Below are 25959 nucleotides of genomic sequence, written 5' to 3'. Positions count from 1 at the left end.
GGGGCGCGCGGCTGAGGGGAGAGTGGTTGCGCGGAGGGAGGCCGCTCGAGGGAGCTCGGTGTTGGACATGGGTTGGAGCTCGGTTCGGGACCGGGAGCGGTGGCAGAGCCGTGCTGCCCGCCATGGCCAGTCCTCTCCTCAAAGGATAGACCCATGAGAATCTGTGGCGGCAGCAGAGGGCAGCGGTGGTTTACCCTGGCTTTGACCTGGCCATTCTGGTTGCCCCAAGCAGATGGCATCGCTGTGAGCCCGCACGGGTGCCACCGTGCAGATTTCACAGCAGCAGCATAAAGAGAACATGGCAGAGCCCCTCGTGCCGGTGCCCCACAGGCTCTGGAGTCAGCACCCTGCTGCCAGGAGCAACCCCAGCTGCTGCTCTCTATTCCCTGCTCCTTCCTTCTGCTGGCACCTGCTTTCATGAGGCCACAGAATGAACCTGAGCAGCAACGCAGCAGGTTATAAGGAGCTGGCTTGTTTTGCCATGTTGGTCTTAATCTGGATCACATCCATATCACCTCACAAATGTTAGTCCTGGTACGCACAAGGCTGGTGTAGATGTGAGCAAGAGCTGCTGGGGAAGAGAGCAGAACTACTCTGCTGGCTTAAAGGGCTTGGGGAACTATAATATTCTACTTCTCTCTTTCCCAGCATATTTACTGGGATGTCAGCTTCCCAAGAGGGCAGTAGCAGCCACTTTAATGGCCCTGAAACTCCAACAGTAGTCCTTAGAAATCTTTCATGTGTTCTTAAATATCAGGCCTCAGGGGGCCAATGGAATCATCTGCTTGGACTTCTTTTCCACAGGCACCCCTGAACCCTGTGCTTCCAGTCAGCCTTTGCAAGATGTTCTGACTCACCACAGCTATCTGCTGAAATAGGTTTAACTGAAAACCTGATGTGTTTAAGTGAACAAGTTGTTCTGATGTGGGGCTAGATGCCGAGCAACACAGGGAACTGTAGATCTCTGTCAGGGACATGCTACATTTAATTTCGTTCTTGAGCCTGCGGCTGGTTCTAGGGAGGAAAGTTAAAGCTAACTGCTACTTTCTGTTTGGCTAGCTGTCCTCTGTGTATTAGACTCAAAGCAATATTAAATGCCATTGTTAAAAGCAAATCTTTCGTGAGAAGGCGATGGAGAATGATTGCACCTTTCTGGAGCCTTCTCTTTGCCATTAGTGAGTTAAAGTCATTAAAAGTGGTGAAGCTCAAGAACCCTACAGTGTGTATTTGCACAGAGAAAAGACTTCTGTCAGTAGCAGAGGGAGTCTTACGGAGGTGTGCAATAGCCTGTCCACCATAGCGGACACTTTCTAACTCAGAGCTGCATGTATAAGTATGCTGAGTGCCAGTTTCTGACACTCACCTGGGTTTGCGTCACCTAATCCTCCACAGGAGGATTTTGACACCTTTCAGTTGGAGAAAATGACTGTCTTACCTATGACTCCTCCGCCTCCATAGGAGAGGTGTTTCATCCCTCTGATCATGGCCTCCTCTGGCCTCGCTCCAACAGCTCCAGGTCCCTCTTGTGCTGTTGCTCCAGAGCTGGATCAGGGCTGCAGGGGGGTCTCCCCAGAGCACAGCAGAGGGGCAGGATCCCCTCCCTGAGCTGCTGCTCATGCTCTGGGGGTGCAGCCCAGCACACGGGTTCTGGGCTCAAGCACACACTGAAGCTGGGTCATGGGGAGCTTCTTATCAATCAGCACCCAGAAGTCCGTCTTCTCAGGGCTGCTCCATCAAGTCTCTGACCAGCCTGTAGTTGTGCTTGATTGCCCTGTCCCAGGTGCAGGACTTGAACTTCATGAAAGATATGAAGAGAAGCATAGGCCCCTCAATCATAATTGTGATGGCCACCCTCAGTATGAAAAATTCAGATTAAAATCCCTAAATCTTAACCAGGGCAAAACCTGAAGATTGATAGTATTGCACAGAAGTACCCCAGCCTAGGTCACTGGCTGTTCTCCATGGGGAGAGTGGGACAAAGGCTCCGTATTTTGCCCAGCAATTCCATGCTGGTCTCAGAATTGTACCTTTTCAAATCTGTGTATTTATCTACCCTGAAACTTCAGTTTTGAGAAACTGTCATTTTTACATGAAGAAATGGCGTCAAAATGTTCCAGGTGGACTAGGACGCATACATGATTTGCTGTGTTCTAGGCTATGGTAGAGACTGAAACTTGCTTCTGGGTTGTTACATTATTCCTTGATTGGCATAGTTAATTACAGACATCTGCAAATCCTGTAGGTGTGCAGCTAAAAAGATCATCTAGACCATCCTCCACTTCCAGTACTAAACATACTGAGAAACATCTGGTGCATGTTTCCCTGACCTGCACCTAAAAATTTTGGTAAAGGGGGTCCCAGCTTCCATTTGAAGCTTGTTCCAATCTTTCACTGTGAAAGTTTTCTCATTCTTAACATAAAGATGCTAAGTGTGAGTCCCATTCTTCTCCCTTTAATGTCAAGTTCCTAAATGTACTAGAAAGAGCAGAGTATGGCTAATACTTTAAGAAATCAGCCTCAGGCTGTTTGCTGTGAGAAGCATTGTAGAGATGAGGAGAAACTTGGCTGGATGTTCCGGAGATGAGGTTTCCTATCACAGCTCTGCAAGATTTTTCGTATATAACTTTTACCATATTACTTGTTTTTTCACCCGGTTAATGGATATACACATATTTCCTCAGAATAAAAAAGAATTAAACGGTTTTGATTGTTTTGGATTTTTTTAAGTATCCTCTTGTAGTGCCATCAGAAATAAGAAGCACAAATGGGCACATGGAGACTATTTTGTCAAAAATACGAGACACGGTATGGTGAGCCAGCAATCCAGGTCCTGTGTCCCCTCTGCTTATCTCTGCCTTGAGGAATACTTATGTCTTTCAGAGTGAGCAATACAGTACTGAAAAGACAAAGGGCTACACCCAAGAATTTAGCACAGTGAGAACTGCCTGATCTGTCAAACTGGAACCTCCAGGTTAAATCTGTCCTGAATTTTCCACTGTTCAGACTTCAGAGGCAGGCACCTCTATGACCTCCTCTGGTATGTTTTACTTGCCACATTTCCTCCTGATGTTCTGTGCATACCACTCTGCAGTCAGACTTTCTGTGTGTAACTCACCAGGAAACACATTTTCTGTGTATGTTTTTAATCTGTGTATTTTTGACCACTTTCAAAAGACTTCCATTGCACAGAGGTCCTTGGCTGTTGTGCTCCTGAAATTACATATGCATTTAACCTCTCCCAAGCTGGCTCAGTAATCATTACTATACTTCTAGTTCTTTTTTTGACTTAATTAACAAGGAATGGTAGCTACCTTTTAAACAAAGGCATTTACAAGTATTTGATGTTCCTGTCCTTGTAATTTCCTATCTCAATTTTATTTCAGAATTATCACAGAACATGCTTTTCCCATTTTCACACTGAAAAACACACTGATCACTTTTACGCTGGCCTGTGGGTTTATATTTTTAAATGTACCTATGCAGGTTAATCAACCATTTTGAAATACTCTAAATATATAAAACCCCATAACAACTTCTCATATTTTCCTCTTCTCATTCATGAAGAATTAAAATCAACTTGATAAGGCACTTCTTAGCCCAACACCTTCTGGGGAGAGCTCCCTCCTTCTGAGAAACAAACATACTTTAGACTATGGCAAAAGTACAGATCTTTTAACTTCAGTCTTTCCTCTACTCAGTCTAGAATTCCTATCTAAGTGCAGATTGAAAATCATATCAATTTTCCTTCTTAACCACCTGCTCCTGCTTCTGCAAAAGAAAAGTCTAAAGAAATCTCAAAATCGTATGGGGAAACAGGATCTGTCCATGTTACCTGGGACAAGCAGGGCTGGGGCACTCCAGATAACAAGAGGAAAAATAGTCCATATGGGTATTCCAGGACACTCTGGAGATCATGATAAAGAGAAACCCAGTTGAAATGCTCAGCTCAGGTCCAGCAGGTCTTGTTAACTCTGGTTCAGTGCCAATACTACACGACTGCCAGCTGGCTTCTGCAGCTATTTGAGTGTCTTTGCAGCAGACTTTCCTGGTGCTCCAGGTTCTGAAAGGGCCTTGTATGTACCCAGAGAGCCAGTGCAGGTCTCACACTACATCCTGTCTACTGCTCCCTTTTAGGACTTGAAGCATAGATCAGTGATACCAGACCCTTGGAGCCCTGGTACATGTGGATTGTCTTCTTCCAGAAGGATGTCCCTGCACTGCTCTTAACAGAACTCCGAGAACTCCGAGTTCCAGAAATGCAGTGAGGGGCCATCTGACCGCATGGGGAAACTCAAGTTCCGCTGGATTTTTAGCTCTGGCTGGGTGATGAAGGCAAATGGCATTTCTAAGGTTGAACTGGTAGTTTATATATACTTCACTTTCGCAGAATTTTTCTCCTTTGCATACAGAGTGCATTTGGACACTTTGAGATCAAGTCCAGCCTTAGGGTGACGTAACAAGCTGGAAAAGGATTTCTAATGGAGGCTAATTATATTTTTAGCAACCTACAGATGTTTAGTCCTCTCCATAAAACTGAATGCTCAGTTTGAGGTGTCAGTGTGCATACATTTGCTACTGTGGTTCCCCAGGATAAATGCTATTTAAAAATATGAAAATAAGGTAATTTGTCAATACAAGTACAATCTTTACAATGCATGATGGACCTTGACAGATTTGGCAAGTATGGAGATCAATTTCCTGATCTGGAATTCCTTGGCTAGGGGTGAAAAGTGGTCCTTTCTCTAGTCTCCAGGAGGGAGTTATCCCTCTCCTGCACCAGTGCTGCAGGAGTAAAAGCAGACATGAAGCAGAACCAGGCTCCTCAGTGCCACACCTCACTGAGTTTGGTGAAATCTAGCAAGCAAAGCCTGAACTCCGTGACTGAACTGTGCAGGGGAAGCAGAAATAGGACTTGATTACTTTTTCTGAGCTTCTGTATCCTAGTGGCTGCTGCTACTGTTAACTACGATAAACTCCTGTTTGTTCACTTGAGCTTGCCATCAGTGCCCAGTGTTTGCTGGGGCAAGCCCAGGACGTTTCCCTCCACACCTGTCAAACCTGGAGTGTGCTTTGGCACCCTGCCATTGCAGAGTCCCAGCGCCTGGAGCAGATCACTTCAGAAACAAGACATCCCAGTGCTTAAGCCACCTCTACTTCATGAGCTTTTCTTCCCATCTGTATGCTGTCTGAAGAAAAAAATGTTTGCTGGTCAGAGAGGTTTTCCACTTGTGCCTCCTTCAGCTTTCCATTACCGCTAAGAGGTTATATGGGGTGCAGTGCTATACACTGTACTGTACTATATGCAGAGGTGTTCAGACTTAATTTATTCCCTTCTCCTGGATAAAGATTATTGCAGCTGTGTGTTTTGGAAAACTATCAATGAAGGGAGTTCAGCTCATACAACACACTTTCAATAGGGTACTGTACTCTATATTTCCAGGTTCTGTTTTAATTACACTTGCATATTACCTCGGAGGAAGCTGAAATCTGGAAAATGTTTTCTCATATACCATGTCTTAAACCTTCCTGACCTTCTGTTTTATACCAAATGTATTTATGTTTGTGATGAAAACCATATAATATGGGGCAAGGTTTGGCTATTGGGATAATCTACCAGCGGCATGCTGTCAGTCCCTTCTAGCAAGGACTGAACAATTTTCACCAAGAAACGTCCCCATCATTCCTCATCCCACCACCTTCCAGCAGTCATTCTCTCTTCTTTCCCTTCACATGGCTCCCAACAAGAGCCACAGGAGTTGGCCATATGCTGGGATAGGGCAGAGTAGTGGCCCTCTACTGTGGCAGGAAGAGGCTCCTGCTGTTCTGAAGAATCCTTGAGGGATCAACAGGATGGCTCATGCAGTGTCAATGTATTGCCCACATCCTGAAAATAACAAGTAAAAGGCCCAGCCTCATTTAAAGGAGCTGTGTCCAGCTGTGCACTCTCAACAACTTCTCAGAGACTGGGGAGCGGAAGCTGCCCTGTAGTCCTCAACGAGCCTCACACCACTCATGCTGGGCCAGGGAAGTGAGCACTGCTGTGGAGCTTCCATATATTTGTACTGGAGACCACTGGAAAATCATCCCAATGTCCAGAATTAAAACCTCCTCAAGACATCCAACAGTGTGCGGGGAGAGCAGGGCACCACGGAGAACTTCTGCATGCCATGTACCCTCTGGCCAGGAATAAGTGGTTACAAGCATGTTACAGAGGTGCCCTATGGACTCACAGTAAGAGGAGCAAACCTGCTTCAGTGATCAAAAAGGATGTGCTTCTTGGGACTGGCAGCAGAACAAAATCTGTATGATTCAAGCATCTGCTCCAGAGCAGCTTTCAAGCCTTAAATCCATGCCAAAGAGAGCACATCTTGATCTTCACATCCTCTTGGTGTCTGGAGAATGTCCTAAGAGAAAAGGTTTTAGTGAGTATGTGTGAGCAGCAGAGGGTCTGTCAGTCCTTTGCCCAGTTCTCAAAGCCCAGCACTTCAACATTCAAGAAGTACAGACTGCTGTCAGTGTCTTTCTTTTATTTCTTCTTGAAGAGCTCTCTCCTCCTGGAGTCACAGCCAGGTGGTCAGTCCTCCAGCCTGGGACACACATCTCTGCCTCTCAGTCTGACAGGGCTCATGAGGTTGCGCCTCTACTTGTCTCAATGCCTCGCCCTAAAAAGCAAAGTAACTTACTTCACAATGAGCAACAGGAATGATCTAAATCTTGTCAAGCTGGAACCTTTTAGTGGACTGGGCCGCTTTTTAACTCAGCTGTAAACAAGGATTTTCAACTATGAGTCAAGAACTTATAAAATTGAAAGTTTTTCATTAGAAAGCAGTGATTATGGAAAAGCAGTGTTGCTCATAATAGAAGGCTGAGTTTGAACTCCTAATGATGTGGCTGAGAGGGAAAGCGAACTCTGAACTATAATGAAGGTTAAAATGTAGTAAAAGTACAGAGTTAGTAGTGTCTCTGTGTCATTGATGAGTCTGTTACTGCAACATTACATGAGTTCTGGTGTTCATGCTACAAAAAATACTCATAGAAGTGAGAGTGTAAAGAAAAAAAAGCACAAGAAGAAAAAATCTGTTAAGGAAGGTGTACAGCAAAAGCACAACCAACGATCTACCTATTCCATAGAAAATAAAGGAAAAATATTCATCAGTCTCTACAAGGTAGAACAATGCCCATGGGAGAAGTTCTTTCATGTAGCAGACAAAGAAGCCAATTCACTGATTCAAAGTGGAAACTGGACAGTAGGTAGAAATAGCTGCTTATTAAAAAATGAAGTGTTAATATTCACAGAATTAGCTTAGAGCTGAATGTGGTGAGCTTTTAAAACTTTCGGTCTTTAAATCAATCCTGGATTTCTCTTTCCAAATACATAAGACCCAGCTATTACATAGTGTCATTTAATTCCAAGGAACTTTAAAAATAGGTTTCCTTTAAAAAAAAATCAGGTGGGAAAAGTGAGACCACATCAGAAAGCCATGCTTCTCTTCAGGACAGTGGCCAAAGCCTTGGTAAGTGCTGCTCAATGGGTTAAGCCAGGAGGTCCCACTGTACTAGTCCCCTGCAAGTTTTGGGCTTCCTACAGAACATGAGAATGGTTTTGCCAAGTCAGACCATGGATCCATCTAGCCCAATTCCTATAGGCAACAGCAGATACCTAAAAAGAAAACGACAGGACAAATGTGCAGTGAGGTTTTCCTGGCACAGCTTCTCAGCTTCCAGCTACCAGTGGCTCAGAAAGTCCTATGGAGTCAAGAGCAGCAGCTTTTCATGGATTTTTCTTCCATGAACTTATTATTTTTTTTTAAACATATGTAGACTTTTAGCATCCAAAGCAGGATGTGGCCAGGAGTTCTGCAGCTGGGCTGTACTGTGGGAATCGGTACCATTCTGCTTTTTTCAAACCTGTCCTGAACCGGTTCCATTTGGTGCATTGTGATTCTTTGTTAGGGAGAAAACTTGCTCCCAATTCACATTCTTAGCTCTCATCACTTTTCCTTCTCTCCCCAGTCAGCTTTCACTGAAGAACTCCAGTCTAATTACTCCCCTCACAGAAGCTGTTTCATACTTCCAGTTGTTCTCATTGCCCTTCTCCAAAGGTACCACAAAGTGTCCAAGAGTGGTGTAAATCCCTGGAGTGCCTGCATATTGTTTTCTCATTTGTTTTCCATTTCTCTCCCAGTCGTGTTTGCTGCCTTGATTGCTGTAAAAACTGAGCTGACATTTCAGGAACTCCAAGGTATAATTTTTTACCTAGGGTAAGCAGGACTCATCAGGCTAAATGCTCTTAATTGTTCTTCTTGCCCTTAGTGCCTATGAATTCAACTCCATCCTTCAATCACAGTGTAAGATTCAGTCAGTATCAACAGTCCCATAATTTGCTTATAATTGCCGGGTCAGCAGAGTGACCCTTTATAGTACTGAATTAAATTCCTTTTCTCCTGAGTCTCTCAAACCTCTGGAATTTCCCCAGAATTCCAAGATTTATTAAAAATCAGGAGTCTTACTGGTGCAGGTTAAATGTTTTAAAACTCCGATGCCAGCAAATGCTCCTCATCACTTTCTTATCTTACTGGCATGGGGAATATTTCATTACTGTTGCAAGAAGTGAATTATTTCTTATGACTTTTTCTCTTACCAAAACCATGAGAATGTTTTGGGAGACAGATAGCTCCACTGTGCTTTGAGATAAATAGCAGGTAATTTTTCTTAGAACTCCGTAGAATCAAGCTGCTTTTAAAGTTTCTATGCCTTAGAAAGATTCCAGCTTACATTTTCTGGAACTCATTGATCAAATATTATTCACACAACATTATTCTATAGGAAAAAAAAAATAAAGTCATCAATAAACTTGTCCCATTTCTCTAGTGTAGAAATAGCATACATCTGAGATTCATTTTCCATCACCAACCCACACCAAGTGGGTTTAAATTCCAGTATAGATGCTATTTAGTGAAAGTGCATGGACTGTAGGCACTAGATGTTCAAACATCTCAGCCTTGACGTAGCCTGGGCACCAGGCTATAGTGCAGGGATCTGTAAAAATACTGTGACATGTATCATCACTACTGTCAGTGATATCTTGCAAACACACTTAATGTGCTAGAGTATCTATTTGGATGCATGCCTAGAGCCCGAGTATTAGATATGCAGCCAACAATTGCTCAACTCCTTTCTTTCCCTCCTCTCTCCCTCCTTGCACTTGGTATTTCTTGCCTGTAGAATTCATCCAGCAGCTGTCCTCACAATGTACCTAAAATATTAGGCTGCCTGCAATTCAGCTGATGGCCTAAGGAACTGGTGTAAAAGGTTGAATGTGGAAGCATTTAGCACAAGTCCTTCCTCTGTGTCATTTAGATTAGAAATCTAGGTCAGATCACCTAGTCCCTGAAGGGTGCACTCTCTGCAAGGTGTGCTTGCCCTCCTTTACACACTATCTGGCTTCATGTTGGAGTGTGCAGGCAGGAATGGCGCTTTCCCAAGTAGCAGCCCCAACACAGTGCACAGTGGGAGGCACTGTGCCTGGTGCCCCTTCAGTTTGCTCTCCCAGAGCCTGCCTCTTCCCTCCAACTCTCTGGGAAGCCACTTCAGTGCTCTGAAAGTGCAAAAAGCACCAAAATGCCAAAGTTTAGCACTTGATGTAACTGTCCAGATCTGCATGATCGGCCTTTTTAACCTCAGGCTGCACATGGCTTGGAGAAGACAGACTGCTTGTCTGCCTGTGGCCCAGCAGTGAAATTCATCATCCACCTGAAAATCTCACAGATGATAGTGCCTCAGCATCCAGATTCAGGTTTCTCAGCTCTTTTGCTGAGAACAGATGGCCACAGACAGTGTTGTGCTAAAGCTACTACTGTTTCTGGTTGTTCAATGCCACTGTCAGAAACTACTTGCCTCTGCTGGGCTTCAGCAGCCTGCTCTTGTTCTAAGCCTTCAGCACCTTCTAGGCCAAAGGTCTGAGTAAAGCTCTGAAAGCCATTAGCATGAGGACAGGCAAGTGGAAGGAAGGAAGATTTCCTTCACACCAAACTCTCAGAAAAGGTTTTTTTCCTAGTAGGCATGTAGACACTTCTATTCCCACCTAACCCATCTCGTTTCATTTGGGTGTGCATTCATTCTGCAGTTGCTCCTGCATTCTGTCCTGGTTCCAGGAGCAACTGTAGAGTGTCTTACTATTCAGTCTTTCACCACGTCCTCAGCTCCTGCTGTGCTCCACTGCTGTGGGGTTGCCTGTCTGCATCCTCCTGAAAGCCACTTCTCCCTGTGTCCTTTCTCCCAAGCCGTATGCCCTCAAGTGTTTCTTTAGAGCACCTCCTCCTGCGGCATGTGCTTCTCCCTGCGCTACCGTTAGCTTTTTATCCTCCCTGGCTGGGTTCCTGTAATCTGATCACTAACCATATGAGTTAATGACTTCTTTGCCATCTAAACTTTATGAGTCTTATTGCACCTTTGCAGAAAAGAGAGCTCCCATGAAGATATACAACCCCTTCTCTAAGCCTGTGGAGGAGCCAAGTTGTGTTTCTCTTTCAATATTTCTGGAGAAAGATTAATATTTTTAAGCCATTTGCCTGAGCAAACTAAAATGTGTCTGGTTTTATCAATAAAAGGCTTATTTCTGACTTTCTGCCATGGTAAATGGGATCTTTAAAAAGCAGGCAGACGGTAACTGAACGTGCAGGACCAATACCCTCATTTTAATGGCATTTCTCTGGCAGTACAGTGGGCAGAGTCTGCTCAGCCTGGATTCCTGGATGGCAAAGCCTGGCATAAGATATTATAGCAAACAGACTTAGAGAAAAACCCGTGAAAAGAGCATTTTCTGTCCTCCAGCCAATTAATCACTGTTATTATTAACAGAGTAATTTTTTCTTGACAGCTGTGCCTTTCAAAATGACATCAGGGAAAACTGAATCCATTTGCATGACTTCAGCTAGCCAAATGACTGCAGAAAGTTGAAACTAGTTCTGAAAAGAAACCCCAGCAAAGCAGGGGCATCAGTGAACTTGGAATGATAGAACAAACGGGTCTTCTGAGCACTCAGCAAAGTGCACTTATTGCACTGGTTTTACTGGTTTTCCAAAAACGTTTAGATTTCCTTGTTTATTAAATTTGTCGAGAAACAATGAAATCTCAGGCAATTTTATTTTTAAATATCATTTTACTACCCAACAGCAACAGTAAATTCATAAAATAACACGTGATTGAACAGGACTATGGAGTGAAAAAAAAAACCCAACTTGTTTGCTTTGTACATTCTTATTAGTCTTGGCAAAGATGTTATAAAAGCAGTATCTTTTAACACCTTTTATTATACAAGGGTCAAGGGGTTTTTATGTTTCTTAAAGAAAGCTTCAAATAGCCCACATAGCGGGTTACTGCATCTTTCATATGGCTGCTGTATAAACAAGCCCATTTTACACAGGAAATGACATAACCATGTAAAAGTGTACATGGAGTTTAGGCACATATTCAAACACTAATGGGAATGCATTGTTTTCAATGGCATACTTTTATGTTTACCTATTGAGCTTAGTACCCATATTTTAGCCAAATACAACAAAAATTATCCACACATACCTGTCTTACAGTGTACTGTTTATTTGAAATTTGGTCCTTCACAAAGACTCTCGTGGGACAGATAATGACCCTAAAAAGTAAATACAAATGAGGCATTCTCAGTGAGAGAGTGAAACCTGCCATCATAAAGGTGGAAAGCTGAACTTTTAACCTGCATTGCTTTACAGCTCAGGTTTCTTTGCGTTTCTACCATCCAGTTACTAACACCCGTTCACCCATGGGAAGAAAGCCATAATAATTTAGGGTGTCTATCTTTGCACATTATATAATGACCAGGCTAAAGAAATAGTGCCAAACTTCTGCAATTTCAAGGTCCTCTGCTTCTTTCCAGTTTCTTTGCTGTGTGTCAGCCCCAGACCATGCCCTAAACCTAAACCTCTGTTCTCAGGGAGGAATGAGGGTAGAGGGAAGTCCACCTGGATTGTGCTTATCAGTGATAACGAATGTTTGTAATGGTCACCACTCTCATATCTTGGGAAGATACATGTTTCTGTTCTCACAACAGATACTGAAACTGCAGATTTTCATGTAAAGTCTTGACAATACTTGCAGTGGTTTGTGAGTAGAAATTGAATGGATATTTTAAATTTTAGGTGAATTAAGAAGAACAGAAACTGCTTTGAGAAAAGCAGTAAGTGGTCACTGTCATCCATGCTGTAAATTCAAGTGATCATAACCATTCAGTAAGTATCTTAAAATTAATTGGAGACAGAGATCTGTGCCAGATGATCCCAATGGCTCAAACAATATACCAGTGAAGCACCTATAAGCTTCATTCATACATTTACACCATGGCAAAAGTCAGTAGACCACTCCAGAGTAAAATTGCATTGAGCTGGAACTGCCGGAGTTACTGCACAAGTTCAGTAATGTAAATGCAAAGGATACTCTGGACATCACAGCCCCGGTTTAGAAACAGTGTCACAAAGCAAGGGTATTCAACTGAGAGTCAAAAGTGGAAAAACTCCCTAATCCCATGCCCACCATTAGAAACTCTTCACTTTGTGCTAGACCAAACTTTAGTAGTTCCATGACCATCCTGTCTGAATGTCACCACCTCTGAGCTACCAACTAAACAAAGTGAATGTCATGTTACCTCCTAACCTGACCGCTTGGGTTGAAATTATTTCTGGTTAGGCCAAACACAATATCTGGCAACTTTGATGCAGTTATAAACTATTATAATTCTAGCATTTTAGTGTCTGTAGTTTCAAATTTGTCTAAATTGATGTTAAAGACCAACTAGTGTGGGGTTTGTTTTCCTTTTTTCTTCTCCCTTCAAGATGTAACTACTACCTAGCAGAATTTTGCATTTTGAAACATCACCAAAGGATGATTTTTAACACTTCAGAATGTCAGTATTTCTTCTAATTTTTCCTCAGTTCATGTTATTTGCTTTGGGATAATTGCAAAATTTTAGTTTGGGGATTATTTTCCATGTAGATGCTGATACATACTCAATTTAATTAACATTTACCTGAATTTTTATCTTGCTTTATTCATGTATTAAGAAACTCATACTAGGACAGGAAACAAGAACATCCAAGAGATATTTACTAGGTTTTTAAAACCTTTTATCATGACCAGCCTCACCAGGATCCTCAGGCTGATCCACAGCTCTGCATGTGAAGTGTGTAGCATTTCTCCTTGGGTTTCCAAACCATCACGCATTGTGTGTAACACCAATGCTACCTTCCTCCAAAGCTGCCGCAGGATCTCACGGATCCAGCTGGAACTGAAGCAAACTGCCCTTTGCAGGCAGTTATAATCCCAGGAATTAACTTGTCTGTTAAGACTATTTAGATTTGCTTCAAGTGAACATAAATAGGCAGTATGTGCTATTTTAAACTGATACCTGAGCCACTGAGGAATGTGCCTGTGTGCTGAATAAATGGCCTGGCACAGCTGTGTCTGTCATACGCAAAAGCAAGGGCTTTGCTGGGAATGTGCAAACAGGCACATGTGTGGGGAGCAGCAGTCTTTCATGCAAGGAAGAAAGGAGACAACCCTTGCTCATGGTCATCTAGACAACCTCTCTAGAAGGTAGCTGTGGTCTGTGCTAGAGAAAGGATCCTTAAAAGCTGCAAGCCAGTCACCTAGAAAACAAGCAGGAGCAAGAAAAGAAATGCTTGAACAGAATGGGCAAAAAAAGACTCTGAGATGGTCTCCTGGTTGTGGAGTTGTCAGGAGAATGTTTTCTCTCCTGCTGTAGCAATGGTAAATCATATCTGAATAACCTGTGGTAAAACTTAGAGTTAAAAACTCCTTTTTGTTTTGAAAGTCATATGAGGCTGGCTGGTAATAAGCAGTTAGTGCAGGGACAGTAACTCTTGGTCCTGAACTAAGACTATCCGGACAAGGAAGAGCAGGACATGCTGAGAGTCCTGAAGGGAGATAGAGGGGCCATGAGGATAGCCTCGAGCCACAAAATACATCCATAAAATACCGTAACGTCTCATGCACATGTTACAAAATAGCTTCAAGTGCATTTCACATGCCTGTTAACTTGCTACTTAGTGATTCACCCTCCTGTTAGGTACAGCATTCTGACCCACATTGTTTTGTCTTACCACGTGGCCTGAACCAAGGAACATCAATTCCTGCAGGTAGAAATCACTGTGCTAACCTATTACAGAGAAATTACAGAAAACTCTCTGCAGTGCTTGTTCAGTGTCACCATGTGGTACCTGACAAGGTCTGCCCACACAGGGGAGCCCCATTTGTCTGGCAGCAAGGCTGCTTAAGCAGGTATTTCAAGCTGGTTAAATGCTCAGCCACCTAGAGAGTGCAGGAGGAAGGGCAGAACTTTTTATCACTCTTTACGGCTGTTGACCAGGAATTTAGGATGGTTTGCTGCTAGTGTGAGCCAGAGCAGGTCCAGTCTGGCGTACTGACCAGGAGGACCCCTGGGCCATATCCAGTTCCCTGCCATTACCCCCAGCAGTGATGCTGTGCAGATGGGAGTTTGTGTTACTTGATGGTTTAAGCTCTGATGAACAATATGAAACCTTAGATTTATATTTTATACTATTGAGAAGCTACATCAATAATTTCTGATGGTTCTTATGTCCTGTCCACAGTTTAACCTCATTTTGTAGGTGGAAACATACACAGAGCAATCCCACAATAAATTAATAATCCATCTGTAGAATAGATAAAGGGGATAGGCAAACACACGGTCCTTGGAGGGTTGAATAAAAGAATACCAGAGCCTTTTTGTAATCATCTGCATATCTCATTTTTGCCCCAGATATATTGAGTGATAGCATCATTCCCCACCAGGTCAACCATGCCATACTTTCAGACCTTTCTTCCAATGTTTCCACAGTTTCTTTCTGTCAGTGGCAGCAAAATACATGGACATGTTTTGCATACCACTGGTATCCTGCTGCGCTGAAAAGTCCCTTTCACCTGTATTTATTGTACAAAAACATTAAAACCAATTTCTTAATAGCATTATAATTACGCAGAGTTGAACAGCTAGATACAATGTAGCACTGTGTCAATAATTTATTACATCTTACACCATAATGGAACAATTTTACTATGAGCATTTGAGAACAACTTGGACCTTATACATAGTAATATATAACATAACAATGGAAAGGTGGATACTTAAGAAAGATACGTAGCTTGGAGGAAAATATACATGGAAGTAAATACCTCTGGCATCATCTATCTCCATGTAAAACTTAAAACTAAACATCTCTAATGACTCCTTTTTTATATATGTGTAGTTTCAAGAGCTCAGAAAGAAATAATATTACAGTGTAACTATTTACACCAAGATGGGAGCACACCAGAACACAACCTTTTCTTGCAGACATCAAGACTCTTTTCTTACATTTCTTAATGGACAAAGCATGTGGGACTCAGACATAAATCCAGTCTCAAAAACATTGTTCAAGGAATCAAACAGGTCATATCCACAGCTCACTGATACCATATGTACTGCTTTTAGTGTCAAGGCAGTCTAGAGGTGTGGAGGTATAATCTTCTCTATCATGGACTTCAGTTAGAGCCAGTCTCATGTTGCCAACACAAGCCTTATGTCAAGCTACATGCCAGCATCCAAACGCTACTGAAATATGTCCATGGTGGAGAGACATATAGAAGCACTGGATTTATTGCTACATCCTTGTAAACATACTTCCCCTAAAGGTATGAAATCTAGTTAACCTTGCTTGAGGAGAGTGTATGTTCAATGTGTCATATTATCTTTCATGACATATCCATGTGAGCAACTGTTCTGCTACCTACAGCCACATGACTCCACTACCATGTCCTCATACTGCTTGTAGACCACGTTGTTTGCAGAGTCAATGAAAAGAATGCTAATAGGACTCAGCCTGGTTGGGACACAGCAAGTCGGGGGAGTCGATTCTGGGTCCATTGAGTTCATTAATGTTTGGATCACTGCATGGTTGGTGGGCTCCAGATGGGATCGAAGGGGAAATTCACAAAGCCCTTCGCAGTGATATGCTTCATACTCTAGTGGGGCTATTATCCAGTCATCCCAGCCCATATCCTTAAAATTCACATGGAGGGCTTTTCTGCTACACCTTGCCTTCAGATTCTTAGTGGGCCTCTTCCCTTGGCGTGTTGCTAGAGGAGCTCTTCTCTTCCGCCTCTGATTGAACAAGTACTCATAAACAGTTTTGTCATCTTGGCCAGATCTAGCTTTGATTTCATTGAAGAATAAGTCTCTTTTTTTTGTCCTCCCAAATACCAAGAAGAGAGCCTTTTCATTGACCTGTCTTCCTGTTCTGTTAAATCCCACACTCCTGAGATCAACAGCTCTCCCCCTGTCAAAAGTTTCCAGTTCAAAACACAAGTTAACAAAGTTTTTAAAGTTCCTGAAAAGTTTCCAGATGTCAAACACTTCCCACTTTGGTGTATCTGTGATACTGACAGTCCGAGAGTCCAGGAGGGTTGCTCCTTGTCTGTTTGTAGAGCAACTGAATAATTTCACTTGGGAAGTTTTTCCAGAAGAATGAGGCTTCCATGTTTCAGAGGGCTTTTTCCTCAATATTCGAAGCTCTGCTCCCAGCAAACCATCTTTTTCTAATGCACTGATGTCAAAAATGTATTTTTGTTTTCTTACAGTTGGCGCTCGCTCGTCTAAAAAAAGCAAAGCACACACGTGTTTAAATGCATATCAAGCATAGATCAGCATCAGTTACTCATTTCTTAATGGTTTTCCTAAAGCTTGCTCACAAGCCTAGAAGTTTCCATTATCAGCCCACCAAACAGAAAGAGCAGTTTTGGTCTAAGGAGCCAGCTTTGTGCAGGGACCCAGAAGAATTCAGTGACTCAAGAGGGAAATGAGTTTCTGAGGTTTTTTAGTAGAAATCTCATTTCTTTCACCATCTTTCCTAGCTTCAAAGTAGCAATTGACCAATTGAAAAATAGTCCTTTTCCAGGGCTGAGCACTCACTGGGCCTATTCACCACTTCCATCCCACTTAAATTACTGGAACAGAGCTTCAGTGGTGCCTAGGCCTCATACTGGTTCCAAGCATGAGCAAATCTACCCTTAGACGATACAATAGTGAATAAGTCCTTTAAACCCAACATCCCCTAGGAACTGCCAGACACAAGGATAACTGCTGTATTAACTTAACTCCACATGATTCACAACTTCTTCAAACTGGGCAGAGAAACACACCTCCCTTTAACCTGATGGTACATTTGCTTGCTCAGGCTCTGGAGCAGCACTAACAAGGAACACAGCTGAGCCAACGTTTTAGTGACGGCGCATTAACGATGCCTTCCATTGGTGAGCCAAAAACCTGAATGCAGTACCTGTGAGAAGTGTATCATCCCTTCCCAGAAAACAAGCTATTCATAATTGAATGGCAAACAAATCCATTCCTGGCTGAGTTTCCATCACCATCCACCTTATCAGCTGTAGCCTGTGTTGCTTCCTTAAATACACGACAAAACTCTTACTGGAAGCAACGTGGGGCTCCCCAACCACAGTGGTGAGGTGAACATAATTCTTTGGGAGCCTGGTTATTTCTGGTGTGAAGGCAGACACTAGTCCGAGTTTCAAAAGAAGCTTGAATGTTGAACCCCAATTGTGGAGTCCCAGAAGTTGCAACTCCTGTTAGTCTGTGCTCAGCTGTGGGCTTTGGTGGAGAGAAGGCTGGTGGCACCTGAAAGCATGAGCTTCAAGCTAGTACAGATACACCCACCCTACGCTATAATGACGCCTGTGTAGTGCCTCACAATTCTACCTTGAACAAATCAGGCTGACCCATCAATACTGGAACCTGTGGGTTTTCTTCACAAAGTAGTCCTGTTCTTAGTATATCCTGTGTTTTTAGACATACTTACAATAAATCTAATGTTAGCAGCTTCCAGGAGTTAGTTATGCAGAGTAAATAGGATATAAATGTAAAACGTTTTTAAACACCTAAGTATGCAAAGATGGATTGGTTTTCAACAATATGCATCTAAAATATTTTCTAAATGTTTTGTTTGGCTGCCACACAAGCCATCGAGCTCTACCTCTAACTGCATTTTCCAAGATAAGGCAGGAGGACAAAATCTGCAGCAAAGTTGTACGATTTCCATTAGAAAGAGCTATCTGACTTTAAAGAAGGATGATTATTTTCTAAAACTCTCCACATGTATAAACACACTCATATTCCTCTCTCTGTATAAACACATACACACGAGCTCCTTTCTTACCTTGTCCTTTGTCAATAAAGCTGGTTATTGTATTGGCAAGTCCAGCCTCCAGTTTTACACTTCCATTAACACCTTTTCTTTCTGCATCTGAGAGAGTCCTGTACAAAGAGAGCATGTATTCATGTGGCGTTATAGGGGGATGTCGGAAAGTTTCCTTGGCTTCCCTCTGGGTTACAGGCTCTTTAGTCTTTTTGGTTTTGAAAGCATCAGTGTCAGTACTGCTTGTGCCAGGTTTTTTCAAAGCCACCTTGCTGCTAAGATTCTGAACCTTTGGAGTCACTGTCCTTACTCCAGCAGGTCTGCTGGGGAGATGTCCTACCTTGCCCTCCGTGGCTGCTGTTCTTGAGAGAACCTTCTTTGATTCATCATTCTTGGCCAGCAGAGCTCCAGCCTGAACAGCACTGCTTTTAGTCCTAGCCTTTGAGGTCCCAGTACTATATCCATGGCTTGCAGTCCTCAGTGAACCTGCCCGTGCTGAGGGATTCCTCTCTTTTCCTTCTGCTTTTAAAAAACCTAGTTTAGATCCTGGATTACTCTGGCCTATTTCAGAATTACTCAGTGCTCCAGGAACTAGATCCAGAGACAGCCAAGTCAAATGCCAAAGCAGTAAAGTGAGAAAATGCAGGATTTTCATCCTCTGGTCTTCCTCTGAATGCCACTAAAGAAAAAATCAGAAAAGGTTCCTCCAGTTTGGCAGAAGAAAACATGAAAGAAATTAAAAACCAAAGTCAGCAAAAATGGTTTTCGTTTGAGATGAAAACATTTCAAATCCTGTTGTTCAATACTTGTATCCAGTCCCATAGTGGAAGTGCTCATGTATTCAGACACGGTCTCCCCTGATTTCAGTGAGCAGCTATAAAGAACTTGTTCTTGAAAAGAGAAAGTTTACCACCTCGTTTTCTTCTGTAAAACTGACTGAAAACTTGAAGGAGTCCTGTTTAAATCCAAGGGCTTTTTTTTCCAAGAAGGAAGAATGGCGTAATGCTGCCTCTGTGTTAAAAGGTTTTTTTAACATTTTGAATCCTTTCCAGTGAAAATATTTCACACACAGAGACCTGCAGGTGCTCAGAAATCTTTTACAAACCTGAACTCAGGAATTGGAAACGGAATTCCAACAAACCTATTTAATTACTCTCTGATGTCATGCTGTCTGAACTAATTTAACTGCGATATATTTCTTTAAAAAAATCTTCTTTACCCTTTTCATTAGCATGAGTCATACTTTGCCTCATGTGAAACAGCTCCACAGGCTCAACACTCCAGAGGATGCCTTTTCAAGTGGCAATACGACCTCTACCTTAGCCTTCGATGAACTTCACATTTAAACAGAACAAACTGCAAGATCAACAGCTGAGATCTGTCACACAGTCCCCTGGACACATACATTAAAATATTCCAGTATAATTCAGCTTGTTCTTTTTCCAGAGAGCTGTAACAGTGGCTTCACTTTGTCCTCTGGTGACTGAAGGGCTGAGCTGGTAACGCGGCGCTCAGTTAAGTTTAATTTGTCACAAACAGCACACGGCCGTGCCTGCAGTCCGTGTATTTTGGCATATTTATTGCTATGCTTTAAGAGAAAATCCATGTAGGCCCAGCTGGAGGAGGAGGTTGGGGATGCCCGGCGGGATGGGCAGTGAGCATGGGGCGGCAGTGCACCCTGCAGGCAACAGCCTCCACGTCCAGCCCCCCAACACAGCCTGTCCTCCAGAGGCTGCTGAACACTGGCCTTTGTTTTAAACTAGGTGTAAAATTGTCAAGAACTGCCTACCCCACAGCACAAGAGGGCTGGTGGTTGAAGCTGGTGGTACTGAGGTGTCAAGGCTGTCCTGCTGCTTTTGCCATAGAAGAGCGTAGAGCAAGCGGGTCTTTCACAAGCTGCAAATTTGATCTGTTGTTCTCGATGAGCCTTTGGGAAATGAGGCATTGGGGTGGATTGACAGGCATTAATGGGACCCTTCTCTCATCCTGCACTGATGTTTTTATTTCTGAGACAAGAAAAACGGAAAAGACACAAGACTTTTTAGCGTGATTTGTGCACGCTGAAGCATTGCCCAACCTGACTAGTATCAGAAACACCAGATTACTTTCCTAAATAACCTGCAGCCCTTTCTACATGAGGAGCTCTGAATGCTTTACCTTGTTTTGATGGGGAAACTGAAGGATAGAAGAGTTTGGTGATTTCACATATTTCACAAATAAGGTAGATCCAAAAGCCACTCCTCCTGATTGTGATCTAATGGTCCTTCCTCTCATGTCAGTTGTAGTTTTGATATTCCCATCAAAATAAAGCATCTTTTCACTGAGTTATAACGACTCCATGCTGTGTCCCTCCCAGACATGCCATCCTTTTATCCTTGCATATTGCCCACCTTCCTGATCGGCAAAAGGCAGTGAGCCATGTCTGGTTCTGCCCTATGGGGGTATTGACTAACTTGGCAGTAGGCCACAAAACCAGCTAAATGTTGAGTTCCCACTTTTCATCTACCCAGCTTCCAGGTTTCACAACACTTGCAAGAATTTAATATCTTTGAGAGCTCCATCACTCTATCAGACTTGTTTCACACAGCCCACTTGTCCTTCTTGGCCCATTCTGTAAATGCAGCTCCTCACACAGTGTGCGTAGGGATTTGAAAGGGAAGGAATACCTGGGTCCCTGCTCCTTGGGAGTGCATTGCACTCTGTTCTCCAGATCCTAAGATTATGCCTACAGGAGCTGTGGCACTTTCCAAACAGACAATTGCAGGGAGTCCTGAACCCTGGTTTGTGTGGAAAACATTTTCCCTTGCACGTAGCTGCAAGTTGATGCAAGGAGATGAAGGATTTGCCAGATCATTGTTAAGTGTGACTTTCTACAGTTCTAGTTTGTATCTTGCGTTTCTCTCTTGACTATGAAAACTGTCTAGATAATCGTCCCAAATACAGTGGAAGCCTCAACTGAGATGCATTCAGCTTCATGTATTTTAACATAGCTGAAGGATCGTTAAAAATCTAGGCAAAAGCCAAAATACCGAGGACTGGGGATAGCATCTTGTGAAGCAGTGATTGCAAAACAGGGGATAGGGAATGAGGTCTGAAAACCTGCTTTGTATGAAATGGCTGACTGACCTCGAGCTTATTGATCAGAAGATGAGGAGGGAGGTTTATTTAGAGCTATAAATTCCTGTCAAATGAGACAAAACCTAAAATCTATAAACATGATGCCCTTCCACATATAGCACTGCTGCTGGGTGAGTGCCCCATTTTACGCTGCCTCAACTTTTCCTAACTTCCTGAAGTACTGCTCCATAAGGTCTCCAAGTGTCTGTTTCCGTCTTAAGCACCATGTCAGACTCGATCTCCAGAGGGAATTACTGTCAAGGTCCCAGCAAGCGGCTGGGTGGCTCCACCACCTACTGGAATTTGATCTCCTGGTCTCTCTCCTCCAGCTCTTTGCTGACCTTGCCAACACAAGTTCCCAGCAGTTCTCACTGCTTTTCCAGGTCTTGTGTCTTTTTTTCCTGGGATGCCATCTTCTGGTTTTCTCTGTTAAATCCCTTAATAACCTGACTGAGAGCAGTTTCACGCGTTTCTGTCTGCTTTTCCAGCATTCTCATGTGTTCCCAGTACAGCTTCATTTGTCCCTCCTACTCTGACAGGTTGGCAGTCACGAGTGAGAGACTGCTGCAAGGCTTTTGCCTGTACTGCCTCTTTCTGCAGCATCTGCATTTTCTCCCTCTGCATTTCCACTTCCTCATTTTTAATTTTTAAGGCAGACAGTGTTGTTTGCAGCTCTTGCTCGAGGCAGTATTCCTGCCTGTTGCTGTATTTGCGGGGGTTTCAGAGGCTGTCACTGATACCTGAAGAAGATTTTTCTCCTATGCCAGTGTTTCTTTAACTGCTTGCAGCCTGTCCTGTTCATGCTGCAAACCAGAAGAGAGGAAAAGGTTCAATAATTCCATCGATATGTGCTTGCTTTCCGTACTAGATTTGAGCTCCTACTCATGTGGCATTCATAGGCAGAAGTTTGAGCTCCTAGTGGGAAATGCAAGCTGTTCTGTTGGTTTTGCTGTTGAATGCCTATTTTCTGCTGTCAGTCCAAAAAAAGAAGCGAGAACTGCGCTGTACTTATCAAACTGTCCATAAGTGAGTTTTGGAGTCCCTGTAAATGGAGAAGTGGGAAAACACTGGTCATGTGAGGGCAGCTGCATGGCTTACATGTGTGGGCTAGTGTCCTGTATGTAACAGTGCCTGTGAGAGCACAGCCAGAGAAGAAAGCCTGAGAGGGGTAGGCTTGCATGATCCCTCCCCAGGCTCAGGATCCCCAGGATCCCTCCCTTTTCCAGCTGGTGAGAACTTCCAGAGCCTCCTCCTGACCCCATCTAGACCTGCTGTATTTACAACAGCCTCTGTCAGGGAGTTTAACAGGTCTGCTCTGCTGTGAGCATACCACCTGCTGGCACCTGCTTGCAGCACAGCTCTCGGTTCATCAGGCACCTCTTGGTCATGTCTAACCAGGATGCAGGCCGAGGCCCAGCTGTGACTGAAGCTACCACAAACTCCTAGTCATCTCCCAGTAAAATGGGTGGCATTTGAGTGAGTGAATCCCCCTACAGACTAGTCTGGGCAAAGGAAAGGGGTCTGAGCCCACTTTTCTGTACATGTTTGTTGCATTTCTTCATGAGCATCTGGAGTTTGGAAAAACCAATGTTTCCTGACAAGCCTGCTTTCCTTCCTGTGTCTTTAGACAAAGCCAGAATAAGAGCCTGTATGTGCAGCTCCAGCCTGTCCCTTACAGGGAAGAAACTTCTTCTCAGTGAGGGTGACGGAACACTGGAACAGGCTGCCCAGGGAGGTCGTGGAGTCTCCTTCCCTGGGGACATTCAAAACTCGCCTGGACACGTTCCTGTGTAACCTTATCTAGGTGTTCCTGCTCCGGCAGGGGGATTGGACTAGGTGATCTTTTGAGGTCCCTTCCGATCTCTAGCATACTGTGATACTGCGATACACCGCTTGTCCCTGTTCGACATGCATCAAAGGGGATAGCTGGCAGACTGAGGGTGTGCTGGCCCTGAGGAACTGCACGTGGCACCCACCGCTGCGCAAAGAGGAGTTAAAGAGCATCTCGAGCGTGTGCGGCGTCGGGGGAGCGAGCCCGCTTTCGACACAATAGCCCCTCAACTGCGTCGGGGCCGGTGCCTAGTGCAGCGCGTTCTATAGCGCGGCGTAACAGCGCCTCGGCAGAGCTGTGGGCGGCTCTGACAGCGGCAACACCGCAGCGAGCGATAAGCGAGAGAGTAGCGAGCAGCGACCCCAGGGTCAGTGTCCGAGCGCGCCCGGCTGCCGGTGCGGGCAGGAGGAGCCCCGCGTCGATGGCGGCCCAGGGCCAGGCCACGCAGCGGCGGCTGCAGAGCTTGGAGGAGGAGCAGCGCTGTGGAGACGAGGTGGTGCGGCACCCGACGGCGAAGGTGAGAGCGGGGGGCAGCCCAGGCACGCTGCTGGCCCCGCCGCTGCCGCCTGTGGAGCCGCCCGCTCCGCCTGTCCCGCACCTCCGCGCACACGCGGGGCTGCGAGCGCCGTCGTGCGGTACCGAGCAGGGGCTGGAAGCGCGGGAGGGGTCGAGCGGCGGCGAGGAGGGACCTGTGCAGGGGGGGAAATGGGCAGTGCTGGGGCGTGGGGAAAAGCTGCAGAAGGAGCCGTGTCTGGTACAAGCTCCCCCTCACTCCGTGTACCTATCCAGGTACTGAAGTACTGGAAGCAGTGCGAAGCGTTAGAGAAGCAGCTGGAAGTACGAGGGGTGAGCGTGCGGGCTGCCAACTAAAGACGGCAGGCCAGAAAAATCCCATCAAGGATCTTAGAATCCCAGAGTGGTTTGTGTTAGAAGGGACCTTAAAGCTCCTCCAGTTCCAACCCCTGCCACGAGCAGGGACCCTTCCACTAGAAGCCCTGTCCAAGCTTCTCTGGGCAACCTGCATCAGGGCCTCACCATGGTCACAGGGTAGAACTTCTTCCTAATGTCTAATCTAAATCTGCTCTCTGTCAGCGTGAAAGCGTGCTTTATTGCTGAAGCAGTAAAGCTTGACCCAGGTCTCAGGACAGGGCTACACTGCCTGTTCCGTTCTGTGGTTGTCTTTGGAGAAGAATGAGCTGGTTTCTTTCTAGCCTTCCCATTCTTGGTCTTGCACTGCCTTGCCAGTCTCATCAACTCTGTGCTCTGCTGTTTTTTCTCCTTGACCTCTGTAAGCGGCGAGGAGAAGCAGACAAGCCAACCCAATATGAGTGATAAGCAACTTCTCCTTTATTTGTGACGCAGTTCACACATATATAGGAGTGGTATTCAGCCACTCCTTCTTGGCACAACAGTATTGGTTAGCCCCCACAGCTTCCTCCACATTCTCCTCCCAGGTCCGGTCTCCGGCCACCTGTGGGGGCCACCCCCTGCCTTGCTTGCACAGTCCTCCAGAACTCTATGGTTCTGCTCTTAGAGTCATTCTGCAACAGACCTCCACCACATCATCAGACCTTTGGCCTTCTCTCTGCTTGCTTCTTCTCGCACGTATCTGGAGCCATCTTCCCTGCTCACTGCAGTGAAGAATGGCTCTAGATTGCTTGTTTATGCTCCTTCCCTGCCTATCGCTTGCAGGCCCTAGGAGAAAAGCTTTATGCCAAGGACACCATCAGCATGCTGCAGCACAAGTGCAGACAGCAGGAAGAGGAGTGCAAGAGGCTGCATCAAAGACTTGAGCAATTGGAGGAGGAATGCAGGTCATCCAGGGAGCAGCAGCACCTGCAGGCTCTGACAGATGCACCCAGAAGGTGAGTGTTTCCTCCTCTTCCTGTGTTCTAGAAGCAATCTGCTCCCAATTCTAAGAGTTCAGAGGTGTTACGGGCAAAGAAATCACCTGCCCTACCTCGTGTATGCCTGTTTGGCACTTTAGCATCCCTCTGTCACAGCTTTTCATGCTCTACTGTGAATGCTGAGGCAGGACCAGGAGATTCAGCGTGCTGTTGGAATACAAGAGTCCTCCCTCTCGACATGCTGATTCTCGGAGTGCTTGTTCTTTAGGTGCCCTTTCCTAGCCACTGCTTCTCAGTGAATGAAGGCAAATGCCTGCCTTCCTTACATCTTCCCTCTTCAGTTATCTTGTGAGGGGAAGAGGAAATTTTTCCTTACTGTGCTGCCCACAGCTCCATCCTGGCATGATGAAAATGGGATTCGTGACTGTTCAGGCCTCTTCATTCTTCTGACTAAGCCTTGTCTCTGCCGTGACTGTGCCAAGCTTAGGAAAATCAAGGATGACCTGCAGCAAAACCTTCTAATAATGGAACAGGCTCAGCTGCTAATGCCTCAGTTAGCTTGAAACTTTCCCTTTCCTTAGCCAGCTGAGCTGGTTTCTTTCTAGCTTTGCCATTCGCGTTCGCTGCCTTGCCAGTCTCCCCAGCTGTGTGCTCTGCTGCTTTTTCTCTTTCTCTGCTGACTAAGCCTTGTCTCTGCAGTGACTGTGCCAAGCTTAGGAAAATCAAGGAGGACCTACAGCAAAATCTAACACAGAAGCAAGAAACTTGCAGTCTGCCTCAGCATAAGACTGAACTGCAGCTGAAGGAAAAGGTGGAGCAGCAGCAGGCACTGGAGAGAGTGCATCGTGACCATGGGCACCTGTGAGTTTTAAAGCTTTCTCTGGGCAGGGCTGAGCACTGCTGGGCTTAA

The 25959-nt window shown here is 44.7% G+C and overlaps 2 protein-coding genes across 2 annotated transcripts; one reads left to right on the top strand and one right to left on the bottom strand.

Moving 5' to 3' along the window:
• Positions 1–15552: 15552 nt before the first annotated feature.
• Positions 15553–19808, bottom strand: GDF5 (growth differentiation factor 5). The gene is made up of 2 exons (XM_061441812.1): positions 18276–19808; positions 15553–16701 (listed from the first exon to the last, which is right to left on the bottom strand). Exons 1-2 carry the CDS (start codon positions 18907–18909, stop codon positions 15833–15835), a joined length of 1503 nt encoding a protein of 500 aa, XP_061297796.1. The 5' UTR covers positions 18910–19808; the 3' UTR covers positions 15553–15832.
• Positions 19809–24916: 5108 nt separating this feature from the next.
• On the top strand, positions 24917–25929 carry LOC133262313 (involucrin-like). Its single transcript, XM_061441353.1, has 2 exons — positions 24917–25067; positions 25749–25929. The coding sequence occupies exons 1-2, from the start codon at positions 24934–24936 to the stop codon at positions 25912–25914; spliced, it is 300 nt and encodes a 99-aa protein (XP_061297337.1). The 5' UTR covers positions 24917–24933; the 3' UTR covers positions 25915–25929.
• Positions 25930–25959: the final 30 nt, after the last annotated feature.

The sequence above is a fragment of the Pezoporus flaviventris genome, unplaced genomic scaffold (genome assembly GCF_033815535.1).
Source record: "Pezoporus flaviventris isolate CSIRO_AGI_PZ_B2104156 unplaced genomic scaffold, CSIRO_AGI_Pfla_v1 ptg000213l, whole genome shotgun sequence".
Classification (NCBI taxonomy): Eukaryota; Metazoa; Chordata; class Aves; order Psittaciformes; family Psittacidae; genus Pezoporus; species Pezoporus flaviventris.
The sequence above is the reverse complement of the archived record's forward strand: the minus strand, read 5'-3'. Positions and strand labels throughout refer to the sequence as shown.